Source organism: Chamaea fasciata, unplaced genomic scaffold, assembly GCF_029207755.1.
Source record: "Chamaea fasciata isolate MVZ Bird 193981 ecotype frontalis unplaced genomic scaffold, bChaFas1.0.hap1 SCAF_1, whole genome shotgun sequence".
NCBI classification, from domain to species: Eukaryota; Metazoa; Chordata; class Aves; order Passeriformes; family Sylviidae; genus Chamaea; species Chamaea fasciata.
In genome coordinates, this window is record NW_027094086.1 from 106,733,504 (window position 1) to 106,754,499 (window position 20,996).

Here is a 20,996-nt window from a genome sequence, read left to right on the forward strand (position 1 = left end):
CAGGGTTAGGACCTTTGCAGGAGCACCCTGTGTGGGAGGGAGGTAGGAATTTGTGAAGTGTGAAGAGTTTTCTACTGGTGCCTCCAGTTTTCTGTCAGTTAAAGGTATCTCATCAGGCTTGACAGTGTGCAGCCAATTTTGCACATGGATATGTGCACTCTTTCAGTGATCCTGGTGCAGTTTGACCTCCCACTGTCCTCCACAAGCATGTCTCCAGCACCTCCCAGCATGCTAGTGGTTCTCAGAAACTATCTGGCTAAAAACAGCCCTAGCAAGAATAAAGTTGTCTTTTGGACAGCCTGATGGACATGACACCTTAGATTCAGATTGGCTCCAACAGCTGTGAGAAAATCCACTGGCCTCAAACCCCAAGGAGAGTTGCTGCCCAAAGGTCTAACAAGATGTCAGCCTAAATGCTGTTACAGGATGCCCATCCCTTCTTCGTCAGCACCCTTGTCTGTAAGTGGAGATGTAGGTGCAACTGCCTGCCCTGTTGTTATCTTCTATGGAAATAATGAAGAAGAAACCAAAGGAAAACAAGGAAATGGGGTTTATTCCATCACAACCAAGGGTTCTGCTTATGCTTCTGGATGTCTGCAGTTTGCAGAGACTATGGCCCAAAGAATTTTTAAGTGAATACGTTGCTAAGAGTTTGTTGTGGTGAAAGGTGGAAAAGAAATTAGATCAATTTTATCAGTCAGAGTTTAGGTGACATTTGAGAAATGCTAAATTAACCTTCAAATATCTCCAAATATCTTGTTTAGGGAAAAAAAAAAAAAAAAAGGACATTCAGTCTGGGTAAAACAGACAATGAATGAGTGCATGTAAACAAATTCCCTAAAGCATTCATAAATGCATTTCCTCACCCTCCAGTATTACATCAGGTAATGAATTATTTTCACATCTGTTGTATTGAACAAAAAATACCACCATCTGAGCTTGAAGGTGAAGGGGGAGCAATATATTTAAACTAAACTTGGATGCAGTTGAACACAGAGAGATTATTAAAAAAAAAAAAAAAAACCCACCCTGAACAGTCACAATATTGCTTCCCTGTTCCAATTAGAAAAAATGAAAACAGGCCTAATTCTGTATTTTGTTGCTACTACAGCCTTGCCATTAGTTTGTTTGATTCCAGTTTCAGACCTTAAAAAACTGAGATGAAAACTGAATGAGATATTAATACAGGAAAACTCTTGTGAAGATCCTTACCAGGCTTGCCTGGTGGTTGCAGGCCCTGTGCTTGCACTCCCACCCATGAGATGCTGACAGATATACATGTCCTTTCACAGAGAGCCTGTCTTATGAGAATAACTTAAGCACACTGGAGCCCAAGTATTGTTTCTGGAGCCATGGAGGGAATCGATTTTTCCTTGCTGGTCTAGGTGCCAGGGTCCTCTCAAGGGGAAGCCTGGCCCCATTGCTCCTTGGCTAGAGGCATCCTGGCACTTAGACAAGGCCAGTTGTCAAGTTTTTCTGAGGCAGTACATCTCAATAGTCACAGTGGACCACACGCCCCATGGGGATCAGCTGAATACACTGCCTTCAGGAAGGATTAATGCCCACTAATCTTCCATTCAAGAGAAAAAGACTCAGGTGTTTGCCAGGCACCAATGAGCCAATTTAGTCCTGTCCTCCCTCCCTGCACTTCTTTTTTTTTTTTTAGAAAAATAAATCCTTCTCAAAATTACAAAAGCAGATCCAAGCAGTCACAGTGACTCAGCTGTAGAGCCAAAAGCAGTCCATATTGCAGATTAAAATTGCAATTGGTAATATCATTGTGGGGCACTGTGAAAATGTAAAATCACTCTTTTCCTACTTGCTACGTGCAAAGTACCACATGCAAAGATTTACATCAAGCCAGAACAGTTGTTAGAAGAGGAAAAGGAGGAACTGACATCCACAAAGGGATTAGAAACCATCTCCCCTAACACCCCGTTTTACCAGTACAGCGATCTTGGCTGGGTTTATCTGGAAAGGAAAAAGGAGACACACTCAAAAGCAATATACAACAGGGCACTCATTCACAGATGAATGTTGCAGGGAGTGACATTTCACCACTTTTCTGTAATATTTTTTACTTCCAAAGATAGCAATCATGATATTTTTAATTTGAAATCCACCCATAGCTACAGTAACTGCAGGTGCTGCTCATTTCAGTCAAGCATTTAAGAGTTTACAAAGATTTAAACTGATTAAGTGTTAGAGAGGAGTGATGAATTCCAGACACTGAAAACCAGCACATATGCTAAATACGATAAAGCATTTGTAGTGATTGCTTACAAGTGTAATTGTCTTTCTCATTGAATCCAGTTCTCTTTGTTCCTTGGTCATGGGACAAAATAGATAGGGGTGTCACCAAATCTCAAAACTGAAATAAAACTCCTTAACACCAACTTAGTGTTAGGAAGGCTATCATTTATTCAGGCACCTGGTTTCACAGTCTGTTCTTTATTTGTCTTTTTTATATCTTATTTCTGTTCTCATATGAAAACTGCCCCAACAGTGCATAAATAGTATCACAACGTTGTCCAAATTCTGGCTTTCTCCCAGATAAACTAAACAATGTTTGTGTGTTCCTTTTGGTTTCAACAGCAGATTTTCCGTTGACAACAATAGGAACAGAAAATCTCCTTCATAATCCTGTGGGTTTCTTCCTGCTACCCAACCACGTTCTTGTTCACCCCTTCTGTTGAGCTGCTCTGTTTACTCTGTGTCCTGTTGGGATGAGGCTAGGAGCTTGCTTTACCCAGACTTCACCCAGCCACTGGTTTCCCTGTGCCACTTCAACATGTCCTAGAAGACATGTACTGGGGCACTTGACTGATTTTGATACCATATTAAAAATCATTATCTTGTTTCTATCCCAAACCAAGGATATAAAAATCATGTTGGAAGCTGGACAACCATTTTACCTTTGTTTCTTCCATTACTCATTATGGCTAACTATTGCTAGAAGGGATGAGGTAAAGCCATGCAGGACATAACTCTGCTTTTCAAATACCAAAAACTGAAGAAAGCTTGCTGAACTGCCCTTATAAAAGAGAAACTCTTCAGCTTTGATAATAAAACAACCAAGATGAGGAATCCAGTATTTCTTCCTCATGGCAATTCCCTCCACTAGTTAAAAACACCCAAAATCTGTAAAAGTTTTTTGAAAAAGGTGTGATTTTTATGTCTGTCCTTCCCATTGTGTGTGGAAGGGTATTGAATGACCCCTTGTTTCTTTTCCCTGATCTCCTTTGATCCCCTGATAACACTAGGAGTTCATGCTTTGTTGTTCATTACTGTTATCAACTCTAGTTCCTTTCTAGTCTTGGGCTTTGTATCCACAGCACCGCTTTCTCTAGATAGAGGGGCAGTCTTTTCCCCTTGATGCTTAGTTTGGTGCTTGATTGTACTCAAACACCTTTTGTATAGGACTAATTTACTGAATGTCCTTGTCCTGCTTTTGCAAGCACTCAGCCCTCATCCGTGTATATCTGTTTGACATCTGCATAGCTTAGCAGAAGTGATTTCCTTTATGTTTTCAAATCACTGATAAGTATACTGAATCAGATCAATATGATATTTCTCCACTTTTTTTTCTTTTATCTGCCTACAGGGTTCAGACTGCATAAACTTGATAGTAGGCAATTGCAAGAGCCCTGGGGAAAGGTCCTTCAGTGGAAGGTAGCAAAGTGCCAATCTTTGCCTGCACAGTCCTGGCAGAGGGCACCTGCAGCCAGCTTTGCCTATCCCCTCCTAATCCCCCACATTTCCTCCTGCCCTTTTTCTCTATAGCAAGCGGAGCTGGAGGATTAGATGGAAGAGACCCCTACCATCAGGGATTGTGTGTGGATTGCTTTGGATTTCAACACACTGCAATGTGGTGACAAGAGAATTTCTGATGCACTGTAAGGGATTTATGAAGCTGCAATGGGGTGGCAGGAGAAAGCCCTCAAACTGGGGGGGGGGGGGGGGTTGGTATGCAAAAATGTCATGCTGCAGTTCTGATCGTAGCTGTGGGTTATAGTAAACAAACTTTCCTGATAGTCACTCTACTTGAAAAGTCTTTTTTTTTTTCCTCTGCTTTTCATCAATGCTTTAAAGAACTTAAAAGCAGCTTTAGAGCAGAAGTGCCACTTGTGTCTCTGCTTGCAGGTATGCCACCTGAAATAGTATGAACCATAAATCACTATAATAGATAACAGCAGAAGCTTCACAAATCCTTGTGATTCAAACTTCAGAGGCAGCTAATGTAGCAATTCAGAAGAGGAAAACTGGGAAACTGAAGTCATATTTTGTGCTGCTGGCTGAAAAGATCATGAAATGAATTCAGCTAATCATATAAAGATTGTCAGTCAATAGAGCAGTGGTTCTGTGTTTAAATGGTTTAATGACTCCGCTGGTGAATGTCCTGTAGCTTGATAATCATTTGTCTTTGAGTTAATTATCTGAGTCATATTAGCTTTGTGAAGCAGAAATGGAGTGGTGGGTGGCTTTTATTACACCATAGAAATATTAAAATCAGACTGCCATACTGTAAATCTTAAATGAGAATGTCTTGACAGAGACAAGCACTTAGGGCACTTTTACCCTGAAGCTCACCTTCTCTTTGAACAAACAGCAAAGCAATCAGGCATGCTGAGTCTTTTATCCAAAAGCTTTTACTTTACTAAAAAGACAGATGTCAGGGTTGGTGTGACTCTCTCCAAGACAGAAGGGTGGTATATATGCAGAGGCAGTGTCAAAGGATGCAGCTGGGTGCAGCAGCATGCCGAGATGTCTAAACTGGCTCTGAACATGGAGTAGAATGACCAGGATACTGTGGCCCCTGACTTTTTGCCCGTAACCTCATGCATGCGCAGGAGTGCCAAATGGAGGGCCACCCAAATGATGGGCTTGAATATGGCTTTTGACCGTGAGTAAATATTTCCTGGGCTTTTTCCAGTCTGATTCCTTCTCTCTGCAGACTGGGGTTCAGGTTGCACACACAAGTACATGGTACAAGTTACCTCACAGAAACCAGGTTTTCCCCGGGCTGAGTAGATGAGAAAGAAGATGAAAGAGAAGATGACAATGAATCCCCAAACTCTCCATGAAGAGTGATGTCAGATTATCCCTTTTTCTGACCCAGAGATGGGGCAACTGAGAGGCGTTTTAAAAACTTTTATTCCATTTTCAGTCTCATGTGAAGGGTGAGACAGTACAGATATTACAATTCACGCCATCACAGTCAGAAGCCAAACTATTTACTTAGTTACAATACATTAGAAGTGTTTCTTGGCCTATCAGCTTTTGCCACACAATGCCGTTGATGCCTTAAGGCCAACCATCTAAAATTACCCCTCGTGGGTCATAATACAATGCTCCTTTCATAGTTCCGTTTCTCCAAAGTATCTAGTCTTTGCAAGGCCATCCTTTGAAACTTGTTTCTAGTTCCATTTCTCTCTTAACAATGTCTGTCCTATTCCATGGCATTTCTAAGTCAGCATTTTTTGTCTCAAAGTTTGCATACAGATGCATATTATGAGAGCCTTCTGTCAGGCTTTAAAAATTCTCTACAAATCCATTTCCCACAGAGTGACACCTGTGAAATACTCCAAGACCACTTTTGAAAGCCTATCTAGGAATTTTTGTCACAGTGTGAGGGCAGGGTAGCACAGTTCATTGAGTTTAAGGCTTTTTGTCTGTTGGGACATTTCAAGCATGGATTTTATGCTGCTTAATCCCAGTTTGTGGTGGGAAGGAGTAAAATTCATCGGAATTCTGATCTTGACTAGAGAGAGTTGTATTTTGCCTGAGATTACCTTTAGTTCCTATGGATGTGACTCTGAGCATACTTGGTGATCTAGGAATTATGTTATACCACTGCCAAACCCATAAAAATGTCGAGAAGATGTCTGAGGTTCGTGCAAAAATCCTGGAAAGTTTTGTGTCCCATAGTGTCATCAAACACAAGTTGATTCAAGACTGTTAATATTCCTGTCTCTCCTGTCTGTTGTGTAATTTGAATCCACTGAATTTCAGCAGGATATCAGGGCGTTCTTTCAAGAAATAGGAATGGCCTGTGAAATAGGAAGCGAGCATTACTTGTTTCACCACTCTGTCACCATTTCAGTGGTTCCTCCCATCCAATTTCTTAGGTGTTTTGTTAGATAATTCCATGCCAGTGTGCACTATTTTTCTCCTTGCATTCTGCTTGGCCGACCTGAAAAGAAGTCTCTGCAACCTGTTTTTTAAATGTCAGTTTGTTTTGAGGTGGCAGTTAAATCAGTTCAGTCCTGCCCGAAATAGTAAATGTAAACACATTAAACAGGTCTTGTGCTCTTCCTGAACAGACCCTGATCAACTCCTACTGAAACCAACAAAAAGAATCTTCCTGACTTGTGATAGGGCTTGGTTAATCTACCAGAAATATTTATTCATCACCCAACAGGCCTCCTCCAACAATGCAAACTGAAGTTCATGCTGCTTTATCTAAGAAAAGAAATTAAATTGATTAGATACTTTCAAAATAGAGCAGCTTAATTGCCTTCAGGATTTTGCAAAGTCTCCAGCTGGCTAGACTACTAATCTTTTGCAATTATTCTCATAATTATAAAATGAAAATTATGCCTGTTTTCTGATGTTTGATCGTGGTTCAGAATGGCTCACGCTTGTATTCCTCGATATACGGATGTGGGCCTGATCTAATGAACCCACCATGTCTTCAATGAAAGGTGATAAAGACCTGCCGAGATACATAAACAGAAAAGCTGGCTCCAAATATTAAACAGGTGGAAGTGTGTAATGCTGAATTCCCACTAGGCCCTTTCTGATATCTCACTGAGTCCCTGCGTGAGCCATATCAACAGCTTGCCTCCATATATTGTTAATTAGATATCTCACCCACGGCTTTGGGATTTGAAATGAGCGTTTGCTGTAGTCATGCAGTATGGTGGGTTCCAGCGATTCTTCCTGGCCAAGTAGTGCTCTTTAAGAAAACTAAGGCAGAGCCATTTCCCCTCTCTTGAATTAGGTTACACTCATTTGCATGAAATTTCTCTCTTTTTTTCCCCTTTTCATAAGAATGCAGACATTTTTCCACACTCAACAAAAAACCCCAAGCCACATGAAAATCTTGGTGTAGGAGTGAAGATAGGCTAAGAAGGGAGGAGCTGCAGAGGGTTGTGAAAGCAGAGGCAGCTTGTCCTGGTTTTGCCTGAGATAAAGTTAATTTCTTCTAAGAAGCTGGTAGAGTGATGTGGTTTGGATTTAGTATGAGAATAATGTTGATAACATACTGATGTTTGGGCTGTTGATGAGCAGTGCTTACCCTGAGTGAAGGACTTCTCAGTGTCTCATGCTTGACCACTGAGCAGGTGCACTAGAAGCTGGGAGGGAGCATGGACAGGGCAACTGACCCCAGATGGCCAAAGAGATACTCCGTGCCATAGAATGTCATGCCCAGTATTTAAACTGGAGGCGTTAGTTACGTGGACAGAATGACTGGTTGTGGGGATGAGGTTTGACATTGCTCATCTCATGGTGATCAACTGTATTGTGCATCACTTGGTTTTTTTGGGCATTCTCTCTTGCTCTCTTTCTTTTTTTCAATTTACTACTGTTATTATTATATTTTACTTCTTTTCAATTATTGAACTGTTTTTAGCCCGACAAGTTTTACTTTTGACTCTCTTCCCTGTTCCAGTGGGGCAGTGGGGCAGGGGTGTGAGCAAGTGGCTGTGTAGTGTTTAGTTGCCAGCTGGGCTTAAACCACAACACAGGTCCAGAGGGCTCCTCTGTGAGGGTCTTTTCCCTAGAATGGGGAGTCATGAGATGAGTCTGAGGGGTTCAATACCACAGAGTGAATGCTGGACACCATGTGGGAGCGGAAGTCAGGAAATATCTTTATTTCTAGCCCTAGAGATTTTGGATCTCAAAAGCTATGTGAAGACCTTGCTTAAGCATGTTGCTTAACCCTGTGGCCAAGCTCATGGTGATGCTGAATTGGCTCTCTTTTCTGTTTGATCCAGAAAATGTTCTTTGCATGCAAAAAACTTCAAAGTTCTCTCAAAAATAATAATTTGCTGCAAGAGCTTGATTGACAGTAACTATTTCCAGATGACCCTACACCTTGTCCCACATTACCAGCCCATTCTATGGGGAATGTTCTGGGAATTGCCAAGTGTATGATGACATTTGACTTTCCTCTATGAATCACCTGACACCCACAGGATCTCATAAACACCATAATGCTGAGTCACATTTAAATTACTATTTTGGTGCCATATTAAAACTGAGCATGCTTCTTCCACCTACATTACATATATACAAATCAATAAATCCCCTGTCTAAGTTTTTAAAAACTCTCTTGGAATAATCCTCCCAAATGAGAAGATTAAGCCATGACATCCAAATGGGACTTGGTGATATTTTGCTACTTGATAATTTTAAAGTCTCCTTTCACTCCCTAGAAGCTACATGAAGTGCCTTTTAGCTTTTAGTATGATCAAGGGAGTCTGACTTATCTTTAATTTTCTGTGTAAAGCATTTAAGGGACCCAGATCCTTTAAGCTAAGGACACTTTATCAATTTACTGTTAGAAGAACTTTTCCCACTGGCATTAGTCTTTCCTGCCCAGGAGGCTGAGTTCTGCTGTCACTCCATACATAACTTACGCAATTACAAGCTCTTAGTCACTTCTTTGTAAAACCATGAGCACGTGTGAAGGTAGAGTGGGAACCCAGACAGTGGTGAGCGGATCCAGGTTGTCTGCAAGCCACTAGTGTAGCTGTGGGTTGCTGCTCCAGCACGAGGTTGTCATGTGAGACCGAAGAGTGTGTCTTGGGCAAAGAGGACAGGGGATTATACTTCAAAGAGCTCTACTTGTATAACTCTGCTCTCATCAGTATTGATCTCAGCCTGAAAGCAAAGGCCAGCTGCTACCTTGTACTTTCCTAAAACCTGTCATGTGAGTTGGCAGCACAGCAATGGGGAGAGCATGTTCATGCCTGAAAGTTCATTGGCTTTTCCAGCTCTCTCAGCTTAAGGGGGCATTATCTCTCCAAACAGAAGTTTCTTTTGATACTATTTATATTAGGTCTCCTCACTGCACCATTACAGAGGCATGGCTACTTAGCAAGATCCAAAACGAGAGGAACAACTCCTGGTCCCCTTGAAAAGCTTGTAGAGAAAGCTTTGCCTTGCTGTGGATTTAGATCTCAATAAACAGCCATAGCAGAAACTAGAAGGGCTCTCTTAAACCCAAAAGCTTGTTTCCAGCTCATGCAACAAGGTCTCGGTAGGCTGATCATCGTACCAGATGAATTTATTCAAATTTATTCCTACTGAGATTATTCCAGGGGGCAGGGACTGGGTTCCAGGGCAGTTTGCAGTGTTGCAGACTTACGTTTTTACGTCGGTTTTTTCCTTATCTTCCTTTTCCCACTGACATTATTGTCTTAACAGGAGCAGAAATATCCCTTTTCAGCTTTCCAACCTCAACAAACCAAAAGCTCAGATTGTTCTTTTCCACGTTCCCTCTTTCTCTTGTTTAACACTGAGTGGTCTCATCAGAGAGCAACAGTCACACTCACACAGTCTTGGAGCTCTTCTGACAAATGCTTCACCAGATATCTGTGGAAATCGTATTAGTCCCCTAACCCCACTGGCAATGGTGGTGTCAGTAACCAGGCATCCTGGCTGAGGATGCTCAAGGCTTTCTTCTCTTCAGACATTTCCAGCTGATGAATTCTCAATTTACAAGAGAATTTCTCGTATTTGCTGTGATTGATTATTAACACACTGTTGTACTAATTTCATTTCTGCTGTTTGGGTCCTGAAGATCATCTTTCTATGTGATGCCTCAGACTCCATTCATATTTACTGGGTTTATTAAAGTTGCTGAATTTTAACACATTTTCACTTGCCTTGCTTGACTCTAAATCAACAAAAATTCTAATTATGTACCACTGTAACCAACTCAGTCTGAGGAATCAACAATGTCTATTTGTAAATTCATGCATACGTTTATATGCCTAACCCTCTACCCCCATATTTTTTGCATACTCAGAATAAGATGCCATCAAAAATGACAAAAGATTATCTAATGAGCCATTCAGCCATAATGCTTATCTCAATTAAACACTGTGTAAAATAAATTAGTTTGCTAAAGAAAATGAAGTATATTTTACCTTTTACTAAAAATTGCATTTACTCCACAAATTAATCCCATTTGTCAAGGTTGATGAATAAACTCTGCTCCTGTAAACACCACAGCTCTGTGGTGCAAGGTACACACAGATAGCTTCTGCACCATTTTATTTTTATTTGTGGAATGATTCCTCTCTTGACAAAAGGCACCTGTGCCTACAGCATATATGTATACAGAGCTTTTATAGTGTGCTTTCTGCAATTTCTTTCTTTTGTTCTTTTTCCATCAAGTGTTTCTGAAAAGTACCTGCAGTCCTGGTGAGGGGTAAAGTGAAGTGGCAGGTAGCATGATGCCTTCTGTGTTCTTGTCTGAAATGTATCTGCACAGAGAATTAGGACTTCTGAAGGGACACTGAACTTGGGGCCTCTTATCAGCAAGCATATTCCTTGTAAAGAGAGCCAAGAGACTATTCTCAGTTAACTTGGCTCAGAGTTACCCCAAAGTCCTCATATCTTGAGAAACTCTTTGCCAGTGTTGCGGGGGGTTCAGTTGGGTTATTTTTCTTTTGTTTTTCATAGGGCCCTTTGGTTTGAGAGAGGATTTTCCTGATTTCCCGCATCTTGTATTGTCAAGAAAATATGTAATCTGAATAGACATAAAGATTTCTGGTATTCAGGTGTCAGGGCTTGAACTAAAATAAGTATTAGACTTGCTTTTACTTCTGCTTATGTGTCTTTAGGGACTGCTAAGGAGGGGAAGGGTCTGGTGTTTGCAATACATTATACTCCAAAAGCATGTTTCGTAGGTCCACTTCTATAATGACATGCTTGATTCCCACTAAAACAATTCATATTTAAATACTTAGGTAACTTGCAGAGTATGGACCTTCATTTTGCCTCTCAAAATGAGAGATATGTAAGAATAAATTTTGTTGTTGTTGTTACTCTGTTGAAGTCAAATCATCCTGCGTCATCTCAAAAAATGTAATTATTTTTCCATGAAAAATATCTTTTAAAAAGAGCCCCAAACTTACAAACAACAAACTAGTGACTACATTTTTCTTTTCTTGGACTGCTAATGTCTGCACCTCCAAGCACTGGGTTAGAAGTGTGCAAGAGGCTGAAACATGTTTCTAGGTAGAGTTTTGCTTTGCATTTTGCTTCAATGGTCACAGTGGGCGATGTTGAATTTTGCTGCCTTGCATTAGTTTTTTCAAAACAAAAAGAGGTGACAAAAATTTCTGAGGCAAAAAAACCGAGTTGAAAGACAACATACTGCTTTACACTTTTAGCAAGAGATGGAAATCTGGTCTAAGAGAGCTGAACTTTAAATTAAATCAAAAATATCCAAAGGAGAATTAAATAGATTTCTCATTCAGATTTTATTTGAAACTTGCACAGAAGGCATACATGTTTTCTTGGATTAGTGTTAGTTTGGAAAGTATCCTAGCCCTATGCTGTTTGATGTGACATCTCTGAGGGCATGAGTATCTGATTTTTCATGCTTCTCGGGAATCTAGAGTCAAATAGGACTTTATCATCATACAAGGCTTTATGTCCTAGCAGTCATGCATATGAATATTTCTGTTCACTCTGGGAATGTCAGAAGGATCTCACAGATGCTTCTTGAAGTGTTAAAGCTGTTGAAAACCAGAGCTCCTCCTGGGCTGCCATGGACAAGCCAGCTGGGTGCCCTCTTCTTGTCGTGTTCAGCCCCCCTCTCTGGGCAATCAGACCTTGACACTGACTTTTGCTGCCTCCTCCCAAGTGCGGGCTCTGTCGGAACACCTCTGGCACCATTAAGCAACTAAACAGTCAACAGATGCAGAGCAAGTTGCAGACAAGGAATAAGAAACTAACTGGAGACAGATGAAATTCCCTATATCTCTCTCTCTCCCAGAGACAAAGGAGGACCATGCAAGTGTTTTCCAGTCTAATGGAAAAACTCAGCTTTACAACAGAAGATGTGGAGAGTAGAAAAAGGTAGTAAAATGCCATCTCTTGCACAGTAAGGAAGCAGCATAGAAAGTAAGATGAATTATTTATTCCTGTATTTAAGCACTTGGAAGGGATGCAGACAAAAGCAGTGTGAGGCCATTTAAACTGAAGGATTCTCATATGAGGAAAGGCATCACAATCATGTCCAGAGGAAAAATGATAAGAATAACTTGTAAATGGTACATAGTACAATAATGAATGAAACAAAAAGCTGTTTCTTTGTAAATAAATGGATGATGACTTTATTTCAGTCCAGAGTCCTACATTAACTCATGCATATGCTTAATTTAAATGGATGGGGTAATTCATGTGGTGACCCCAGTGAATATTATGTAAATTTTAGTGGGATTGAGTCATACTAAATTTGCAAATCAAAGTACTGCTCAGAAATGCTATCTGATTTCCAGGTATTAAGTCTAAAAACTCCATTAATTGTTCAAAAGTAGGTAGCAAGTGTACATTTATCAGATGAAAAAGCTAAAATCTACAATCTATGAAGCTTAAAAAAAGCAGTCCAATTTTAGGAAAGTTATTACATGCCCATGGAAAAAAAATATTGTCTGGTTCTTATATACAGCCTATCCAAGGTCGCTGCTGTAAAGGCTGCTGCAGATTCATAGTTTTAATTAAGCAGTAGCAAAATTTAGACATAAAGTCTAAATAACAGAACTTCGTGGTAATAAAAAGAGATACCTTATTTATTTTCCTGAGAACATAAAGCCCCATGATTTTATATATCTTCTACTTAGGAAAATGTATTTTTGTAATATAAACAATTATAAATTTTATTCTGTTCTTACTTTACAGGGAACAAACTCATTGCAAAATGATCATAACAATAAAACCTCCTTTTTAAACTGAGTTTGCTTAAGTAAGAATAATTTTTTCACTGAGAGAAAACAAACTCAGTTGCCATACAGCTGGTTAGAGTGCATTTTTAATACAAACACCTTAAGCTGCCTTGTAGTAAAATGAACATTGAGGATAATGTCAACCCCCCACCTGCATGGAACTTTTTCCTTACATTTGAGAACAGTGTGGTGGGAAGATGCCCAGAGAGCTGAGGAAAGAGGACACCCAGGTGCTTGGGTGGTCAGCAGGAAACTTCTGCCTACCATTGGTCCTCTGTGAAACCTACAATGAGTTCACAAGACTGGAACATCAACAGATTTTTTTTTTTCTAAGTGTAATTTGAGTTTTGTGGTTTCGCTTGGGTGGTTTTCCAGCTCTGAGTTTGTGCAAAGATGTGTGTAGTTCCCTGCATGATTTCAGTGACAGGGATGATTTACAGGGGGTACGGGATAGGGAAATGCTGCCGTGTGGGTGGTGAGATAGGTGTGCACTGGCTAAGTGCCCTGCATGGCAGCTTCCCACAGAATCCTGAAGAGGCTGCTCAGGGCCTTTGCCACAGAAGTGTGGAAAGATCTGCAGATGGGATGCGCCATTGGACCTGGGAGGGGCTGGTGAACCATTCACAAGCAGCCCAGAAATAAATGGCTGTCCAGATGTGTCATGTGTGAGTCCTGCTGGGACACCGGGGTGCCACTGATGTGCCGAGGTAGGACAGCAGGAAAATACCACACTGGACCAGGAGGAAGAGATACAGGGACAGTGCCACTGGTGTCAGTTGAGAAGCTGGGCCAGGTGGTGTGTTAGGCAGTATCCCAGCCCTTCATTCCCCTCTTCTCTGGCTATGACTTTGTAAGTGGTTCTGTATGAAACCCAGATACAATTACATAAAGTGACAATGGTGTTTTCTCATTGGAAAAGTGCTTGTGTTTTCATTTTAACTGGGGTCCTTGCTCTGTAATTGCTTGTAAACACTCTATCAGTTATAAGAGCCAGATGGTGCAGTAGATGGCTTTTAGTGACTCCTAAAAAATAGAGAAGAATCTGACTAGACACCATTTACAATTATTTTTTTCTGTTTGGAGCACATAGATTACAGAGGCTTGCAAACCCCACACACTGAGCTTGGCACTGGCAGCATGCAACTGATGAAGCTGCAGTGCCCACCCAAAATATATGTGCTATCAGATGCACAAGAGCACGAGGTGTGGGCTCTTGCCAGTCAGTGTCCATTCACTTCATGGTGCACAGGGCTGGTGGGGGACGTCTGTTTTCCTATGTAAAGGTGCCAGTGTGGCTTTGCAGGACATTGTCTGTGCTAGATGTATTCTGGTTTTGACAGGACCTGCATCTCTTGCCCTCCATCGCTCCTTTCCCGGAAAGTCCCGGCCAGCCTCTGAGTTCTTCTTTCCCTACAAAAAATAAAGAATGGTCAGAATTAAAGGAGTCAAAAATAGTTAATCAGTTTAGGGACTATGTTTATGTGTTCTCTCCCTTCTTAGGGGTAGTCAGAGTGAGAGTAAAGGAGCAATACTCAGAAGGGGGGCAGAGGCTGTTGCTGAAGAAGCAGTAGATGAGGGGGTTGACGGCACTGTTCAAGGCTGGCAGGTTCTGAATAATCACAGATGCGTAGAAGCGCTCTTTGGTCTCAGGGAGTATGTTGAAGTTGTCCAGGATATCAAAAAGAAAATAAGGGCTCCAACAGAGAATAAATGCTGCAGAAGAGACAGAGAGAGGAACAGCTTGACATTGGATAGTTTGGCAATTTAGGGAGGTAATTACACACTCGTGGAGTGACTGTCATAACACATAAATATTTGTTCATGCAAAAAAAACCCCTCTCTCCATTCAGGATCTTATTTAAGAGAATAGTTATTAGATTGTGCTTTTATATGTCTTTATTTTTATTTTAATGCCTATAAAATATATTATGTGTATTTCTCTAAGTGTTTAGAGTGCTCCCTCTAGACATATTGAGACACTTCTGAACACTACACAACACATAAAGGGTAAATAGGTAGCCAGTTAAAGCATCATCAGTTATAGTGAAGTGCTCTTTTAATGGTCCCTGGAGTGAGCAGCCAATCTAAATGTACACACAGCCAAAGTGCTGCTCCGTGACAGTGCTGCCTGTCACAGCCACCTATTAAAATAAGGTCCTAAGGCGCCCAGGAGCAAGGAGTGACACTCTTTCACACTGCATTAAGGCAAACCAACATGTCATTTGGCGTGCTGGCTGGAGGTGCTGTGTAAATGGTGTGTGCAGGAAGATTCTCCTGATTTCTTGTGCTGCCATTTGAGAGATGAATTTGAGGAAGGGAAGAGTGGACTATACTGCTCATACCCTCTGCTTTTGTTCAGAGGTGGTAGGGGAAAAAAGGTTAGCTGCAGATCTAGTTTAATTTGCAGTAATCAAGAATTAATCTGTCCCTTACAAATTTCTATGTCATCTCTTCTCACAAGGACTTTTGATTCAGGATTTGCATACAAATGCTGGGACAGGCAGTTCACTCAACTCAGCTGTAAGTACCTGGGTTGCAAACATACAGATAATTGTGAAATCAGACACATGATCAATTCCTGACCCAGATGAGACAGCAGAGTAACCCTGTGCCTGTTTTCTTGTCACATTAATCAGAATTTCTTTGCTGGCAGTTAGCTGATTGCTCACTAAAAGTGCAAGGAAGAGGTAAGCTCCCCTCCTGTTTTCTAGAACAATCAAACAGGACGTGTCTATGCGCAGATATATGCAAAATAGCAATTCACAGTGTCAGAGGGTACATCATAGCACTCACGATGCAGAACTTTAGGTGTCTTCAAAAAAATCCATGGATGTTAGATGTCAATCTGTTTGCACATCAAGAGCTGCTGGGTGCCTGATATTATCAAGGCCTGCTGAAATACTTGAGCATCCATGTGAGCTCTCAACATCTGATGGCCTTGCAATAGTTGTTGCGTCTGACAAAAGCTTTCCCCGATTGCCATGCAGAAAAGTTCAGACATGGAGAAGCTGTTCTTGAGCTTATGAAAAGTATGAATCACACTGGCCTCTCTCATGTCTGCAGATGCTGTCACTAGACAGCGAGCTAAGCTACTCAAGTGGCTGTTATCACAATATTCTCCAATCTGAAATTTGCACAGTGTAGGAAAGCGAAGCAGTCTCTTTTTCAGTGTCAGGGGATGACTGTCAGCCCTTGGGAGTAAACAGCTCTGGTTCCTTTTCTGCCTGTCTTTGGCAGCTAATCACAAGCTCTGTGTGATGCTGCCTTTGTTTATTGAGATAGAATATCAGGCTCCTAATTGCATCAGAATAATGTCATTTCCCTGGGAGACAGAGAACACCTGCACTAAGTCATCTGCTGCCCACTTGGGAAAGGAGAGCTCATTCTTTCCATCTCAGCAGGCAACACACCTGTGACATCAAATACAATTCATGCAGATCTCACCTCTTCTTCTCTCCCTTGCAGCTCACATGCCATTCAGTGTCCCTGAGCCTAAAAGACAACTCAAATCTTTTGGCAGTCTGATAGGAAAGAGATGACCTCTTCCTTTGTTCCTTTTAGACATTGTCTCTTTACTTTCTTTATGCACACGAGGGACTGTGCATCTAATTTAATTTAAGGCTTATGTCAGATTCCTAAAATAGAAACATATCAGCCAGGAGAGAGGGGAAGGACAAGATCAGAAGGCAAGTCAAGTGTCTGAGTCAAGCTCCTTCTCCAAGCCATCTACTTTGTCTGCTGATGATAGAGGTTGCTGAGGAAAAGCAGCTTCCTAATGTCAGCATCCTCACTAGCTACCAGCTGTGGGGCTTTTCACTCACCAAGGATGATTACAATGCTGTACTTGATCGCTTTCACCTTCGCCCTGGATATGAACCCACGACTGCTGTAGCCACTGGAGGTTCTGCCACCTGGGGAAAGAACAGTTCAGCTAGTGAAAGAATAGGACTCGTGTGTGCATGTGTCAGTGTGTACCTTGACAGCCAGGACAGGAATACACAATCCCATCTTTCCCTGGCATCAGTCAGGACCTCAGTAGTTCCTGAAATTTGGACACTTGCAAGTCTGCTCAAGCAGGACAATCAAAACCTGAGCCACCCAAAATAAAAAGGGAACAAGTAAGGAGAGTAGATCTTCCTGAAGCATTGAGGCATGAGCAGTCTTGGGGTGGAATACTCAGATCATTTTATAGCTTTCTGTGGCCAGCAATTTCTGATCTTGAGCAAAATTCAGACTTGCAAGGACAAATGAAGATACAGAAAAAGTGTTGCAGAGTATATGGTAGAAAAAAAACTATTCTGGAAATGGACAAAGTTATAGGAATAGGAATTCTAACTTCTAGAATAAGTAGGGTTTACTTTTTACTCATTTTTTCACAGATGTTTCCTATTATGTCTCAAAAAAGAATTTAGTGTCAAAGGAAAGAAGGTAAATAGTGTAGAAATGAGTTACGAATGAACAAATACGGAAACCCCATTCCCACTGCAGCAACGGGGGCCCAACATGACACTGCATGTCCAAGCACTCCCAGATTTGTGAGGATCAGCTGGAATTGGATCACCAAGCTGGAGTCACAGGTATGCTGAAACTCACCAGGACAGCTGGATATGATGACAGCCTGAGCTTTGCTCTTCATCCAGATGGTTCGAATCACAATTGAGTATATGACGCTGCAGGAGGGGAAGAGTTGCTGGTATTAGGCACGACAAATTTAACAGACATCCTGGTCATTCCTGCTCTAAGAATACACTTAGCTATGTGTAAGGAGTTCACGGAGATGGTTGAAATACATAGGAATAATAATAGTAAATGACAATGATTATATATTTTATATATATATATATATATATATATATATATATATATATATATATATATAATCATATAGATATAGATATAGATATAGATAATAAATAAGATAAGAATCTCCCACAGTATTTTTCAGAAGGAGATCTGAAGACTTTTCACCATGCAAGACCTTATGGTTGTCCTGGCTTTGTAGATGTCAAATCTGAGGCTCAGAGGAATGCAGTGATTCGGCCAAAAATCTTTCAGGCAAGAGTTCATTGGTGATTTTGAGCTAGCTAATGCCAAACCCATCTGAGTATCAGCCCTAGAACACCAGCTCTGATGAGAGAAGCAATGGAGGGGCCTGGTTTTGCTGTACGTATACTTTGATTTTGCTGTTATTTTGGGGTATGAAGCTGGTGAATAAAATTTCACCCCAGGGAATTCGATAAGGGCAAGATCTATGACAAATGCAAATAAATACAGCAGCGGTCAGTTTTGGGTCTCAGGGTGCTGTGGTGGAAATCAAGGAGGACAGAAGTGTCAGATAAGTTGGAAGAGTTAGATGGTTCAAAACCAGATCCAACACAATTTGCATATTTAGAGAGGTTTCAGTAGGAAAGGCTAAAAGTGCCCTAGTACACAATGACCTTGGATAGTTATGGACTTTCCCTATGCAATAGCTAATCTGGACTTCTATTGATTTAATACAGAATAGATAAAAATAATTCTTTCAAAATGAAAAACTGTTTAAACCCACATTCTCCTTGAGGATTTTAATTGCCATAAACCTTAGTGGTCCTTATGTGAAAAAGGTGCAATGAAGGACATAATTTCAGAGCGTTTTATAGAGACAAAAATGTGTCTTACTGTTATGTGAGTTCTTTTTGTTATCAGAAGAGGCATTATTCTTATTAGTCCTTTCAGACTGATATACAAGCCTTTGCTACAGCAACCTCGATTGCTAGTGCTAGATGTGCTTGCAAAGGCAGAATTTGTGCTCAAAAAACTCTGAATGTTTGGAGGTTTCCTTTTTGTGGAAGTTTGAGCCACCTGGTTTCCAGGCTCAGTAGGTGAGAGCTGTAAATTCAAAGTGCAGTCTGGGCCGTGCAGTGGAGCAGAAGCCTCCTTGCCCAGTGAGGGGTTTGCTCGCATCTGCTGTGGGCTGCAACTTGCTCTCCTTAATCTCTTCAAAAGTCCAGCTTGGCTCCCAGCTGATTTGAACATTTTCCTTTTATCTCCTGGCTTTTCAAGAGCCTGTTTATTTAACAGCTCATACACTTGAGAGTTTCTTTGTACTTTTTACAGACAATGGTGGAAAATTCACATACCGGTTTCTCATTTGATTGTTCCAATGAATCAGAATGTATTATAATGATAATTGTTGTCATCTCAAAAAATTTACCAGCTCACTCTTAAAAGTCCTGTTTCTATTTTCTTCCTAGCCTGCTGTCTCTAGCCTGACCTCTTTATTTGCAGTTGAGACGATGTCCTCTCTGATGCAGATTTTCCTTTGTCCAGCAGGACACATTCAGAGTTTGTTAAGCATCAGGACAAAGGAGTCTAACTCTCTGGACAAAATATTCAGACTCTCTACTTCCAGCCGAATGCCATAAGGATTGAATTATGAAGCCAGGCTTCTCACTTGCTTTCCCTTTGACCCCAGAATTCCTGCCCTCTTGACTGCAGAGTCTGGTAGGGGCATGTCTTTTGCCAGATACAGTTGCAGCATTTGTCTTCTCATTGGCATTTCACATTTGAGATTACATGCTGATTCGTCTGAATCCGTAGTTCTTAGAACTCCAGAGGAAAGTTGAATTCTTGTCTTCATCTAGCAGCTTATAAAGTGCTGCCAACACAGTGGATCTTTGTGGGTGTTTTTGCCTCTGTTCATCTTTCTTTCCTCTGTAGCTGAAGCCACTGGAGCCTTCCTTATGAGGAGTGGACCAGAGGTGGCGTCAGGAAAGACAAGTCACTTGTCATGCTAGGTAAACTTCTGAGCAATTCTTGTGCCAGCCGCAGTTATTGATTTACGATTTGATCTCTCTGGGACTCCTGTTTGTAGTAGTGCCTAACCCTTTTTTTTCCTTTTTTTTTTTCTTTTTCTTTTCTTTTTTCTTTTTTCTTTTTTTTCCTTTTTTTTTTCTTTCTTTTTTTTCCTTTTTTTTCCCCTTCTTATTTTTCTTTTTCCCAGCAATGTTGGCATGGAGTTGAGTAACTGGACTTCCCAGAAACATGTTACCTAAAGCATAGGATCGTAACAGAACTGCATGTGTGTTTTGAAGCCACAGAAGTAAAAAGAGGTCTCTTACGGAAGAGAAGTATTTTTTTTTAGGAGGGAATAGCAGCTTTTTTTCAGCATACATTTGTAACTCCGTTCTTTGTTGTAGAAGGCGGCAGAGGTGGATGCAGAGGCTGGTCAAATCTCAAAGAAATTCTCACTTGAAAAGTGAAGTGGCAGATGAGCAAAGAGTAGCAGGGAACAGATGACAAACTGGTATTCAGAGGAGTGTTTAGAAATGATCTGCACCATTCCAACCATATCCTAATCTCTGTTCCCTTCCTCTGGATGTTGAACTGCTCAGCCTTCACTGGCAAGATGTAAAAGCATGTGGTACACATTGCCACAGAGCTCTTTTTCCAGCCCGTGTAAAATGCCTGCATGCTGCTTGCCCTTGTCTCCACTGAAAGCACTGGGAGATGGGATGTGCAGCTCTTGAGGTCCAGACGCTGTCAGGCTTCGTGTCTGTCTGTAAGTGCACAGCACACTGATCTCCCAGCCCAGGTTGTAGGTGAGACACTAATGAAAGGGTACTAATGTGGAAAAATCAAACCTGGATGGAAAATTCATCCAAGCCATTCTGAAAAGTAGCTGCTCAGGCCTTTTGAAGACCACAGGATAGAAAGGACATGCTGTTGATCTGAAAATGCGACAACTTTTCTAACCCTGATAAAATGTGTGTCTCAAGAGGTGGCAGGAAAATACAAAAATATGGCTCACATTATGGATATATCTCAGAAATGAAATTCTTCTCATCTCCAAAAACAATTTCACTTGATCCAAATTATAAAGTTTTAAGAGGCATGTTCATCATAGCCTGCTATTAGTTAATGGTGTTGTTCAGTATGCTCCATTGGTAATTACAGCATTTTTTATCCATGTAAATACGTAACTTATGGTTAGTCATACAAATGGAACTGTGAATAATCACACTCCATCTGTATTTTTAATTCATAGAC

The 20,996-nt window shown here is 41.0% G+C and overlaps 1 protein-coding gene across 1 annotated transcript in view; it reads right to left on the minus strand.

Moving 5' to 3' along the window:
* Positions 1-14,284: 14,284 nt before the first annotated feature.
* NPSR1 (neuropeptide S receptor 1) overlaps positions 14,285-20,996 on the minus strand; it is a 56,935-nt gene continuing 50,223 nt past the window's right edge. The window contains exons 6-9 of the mRNA XM_066177520.1: positions 17,562-17,638; positions 16,790-16,879; positions 14,501-14,681; positions 14,285-14,378 (exon numbers count right to left, since the gene is read on the minus strand). Coding sequence (XP_066033617.1) covers positions 14,285-14,378; positions 14,501-14,681; positions 16,790-16,879; positions 17,562-17,638 — 442 coding nt within the window. The remainder of the gene's footprint in view (positions 14,379-14,500; positions 14,682-16,789; positions 16,880-17,561; positions 17,639-20,996) is intronic.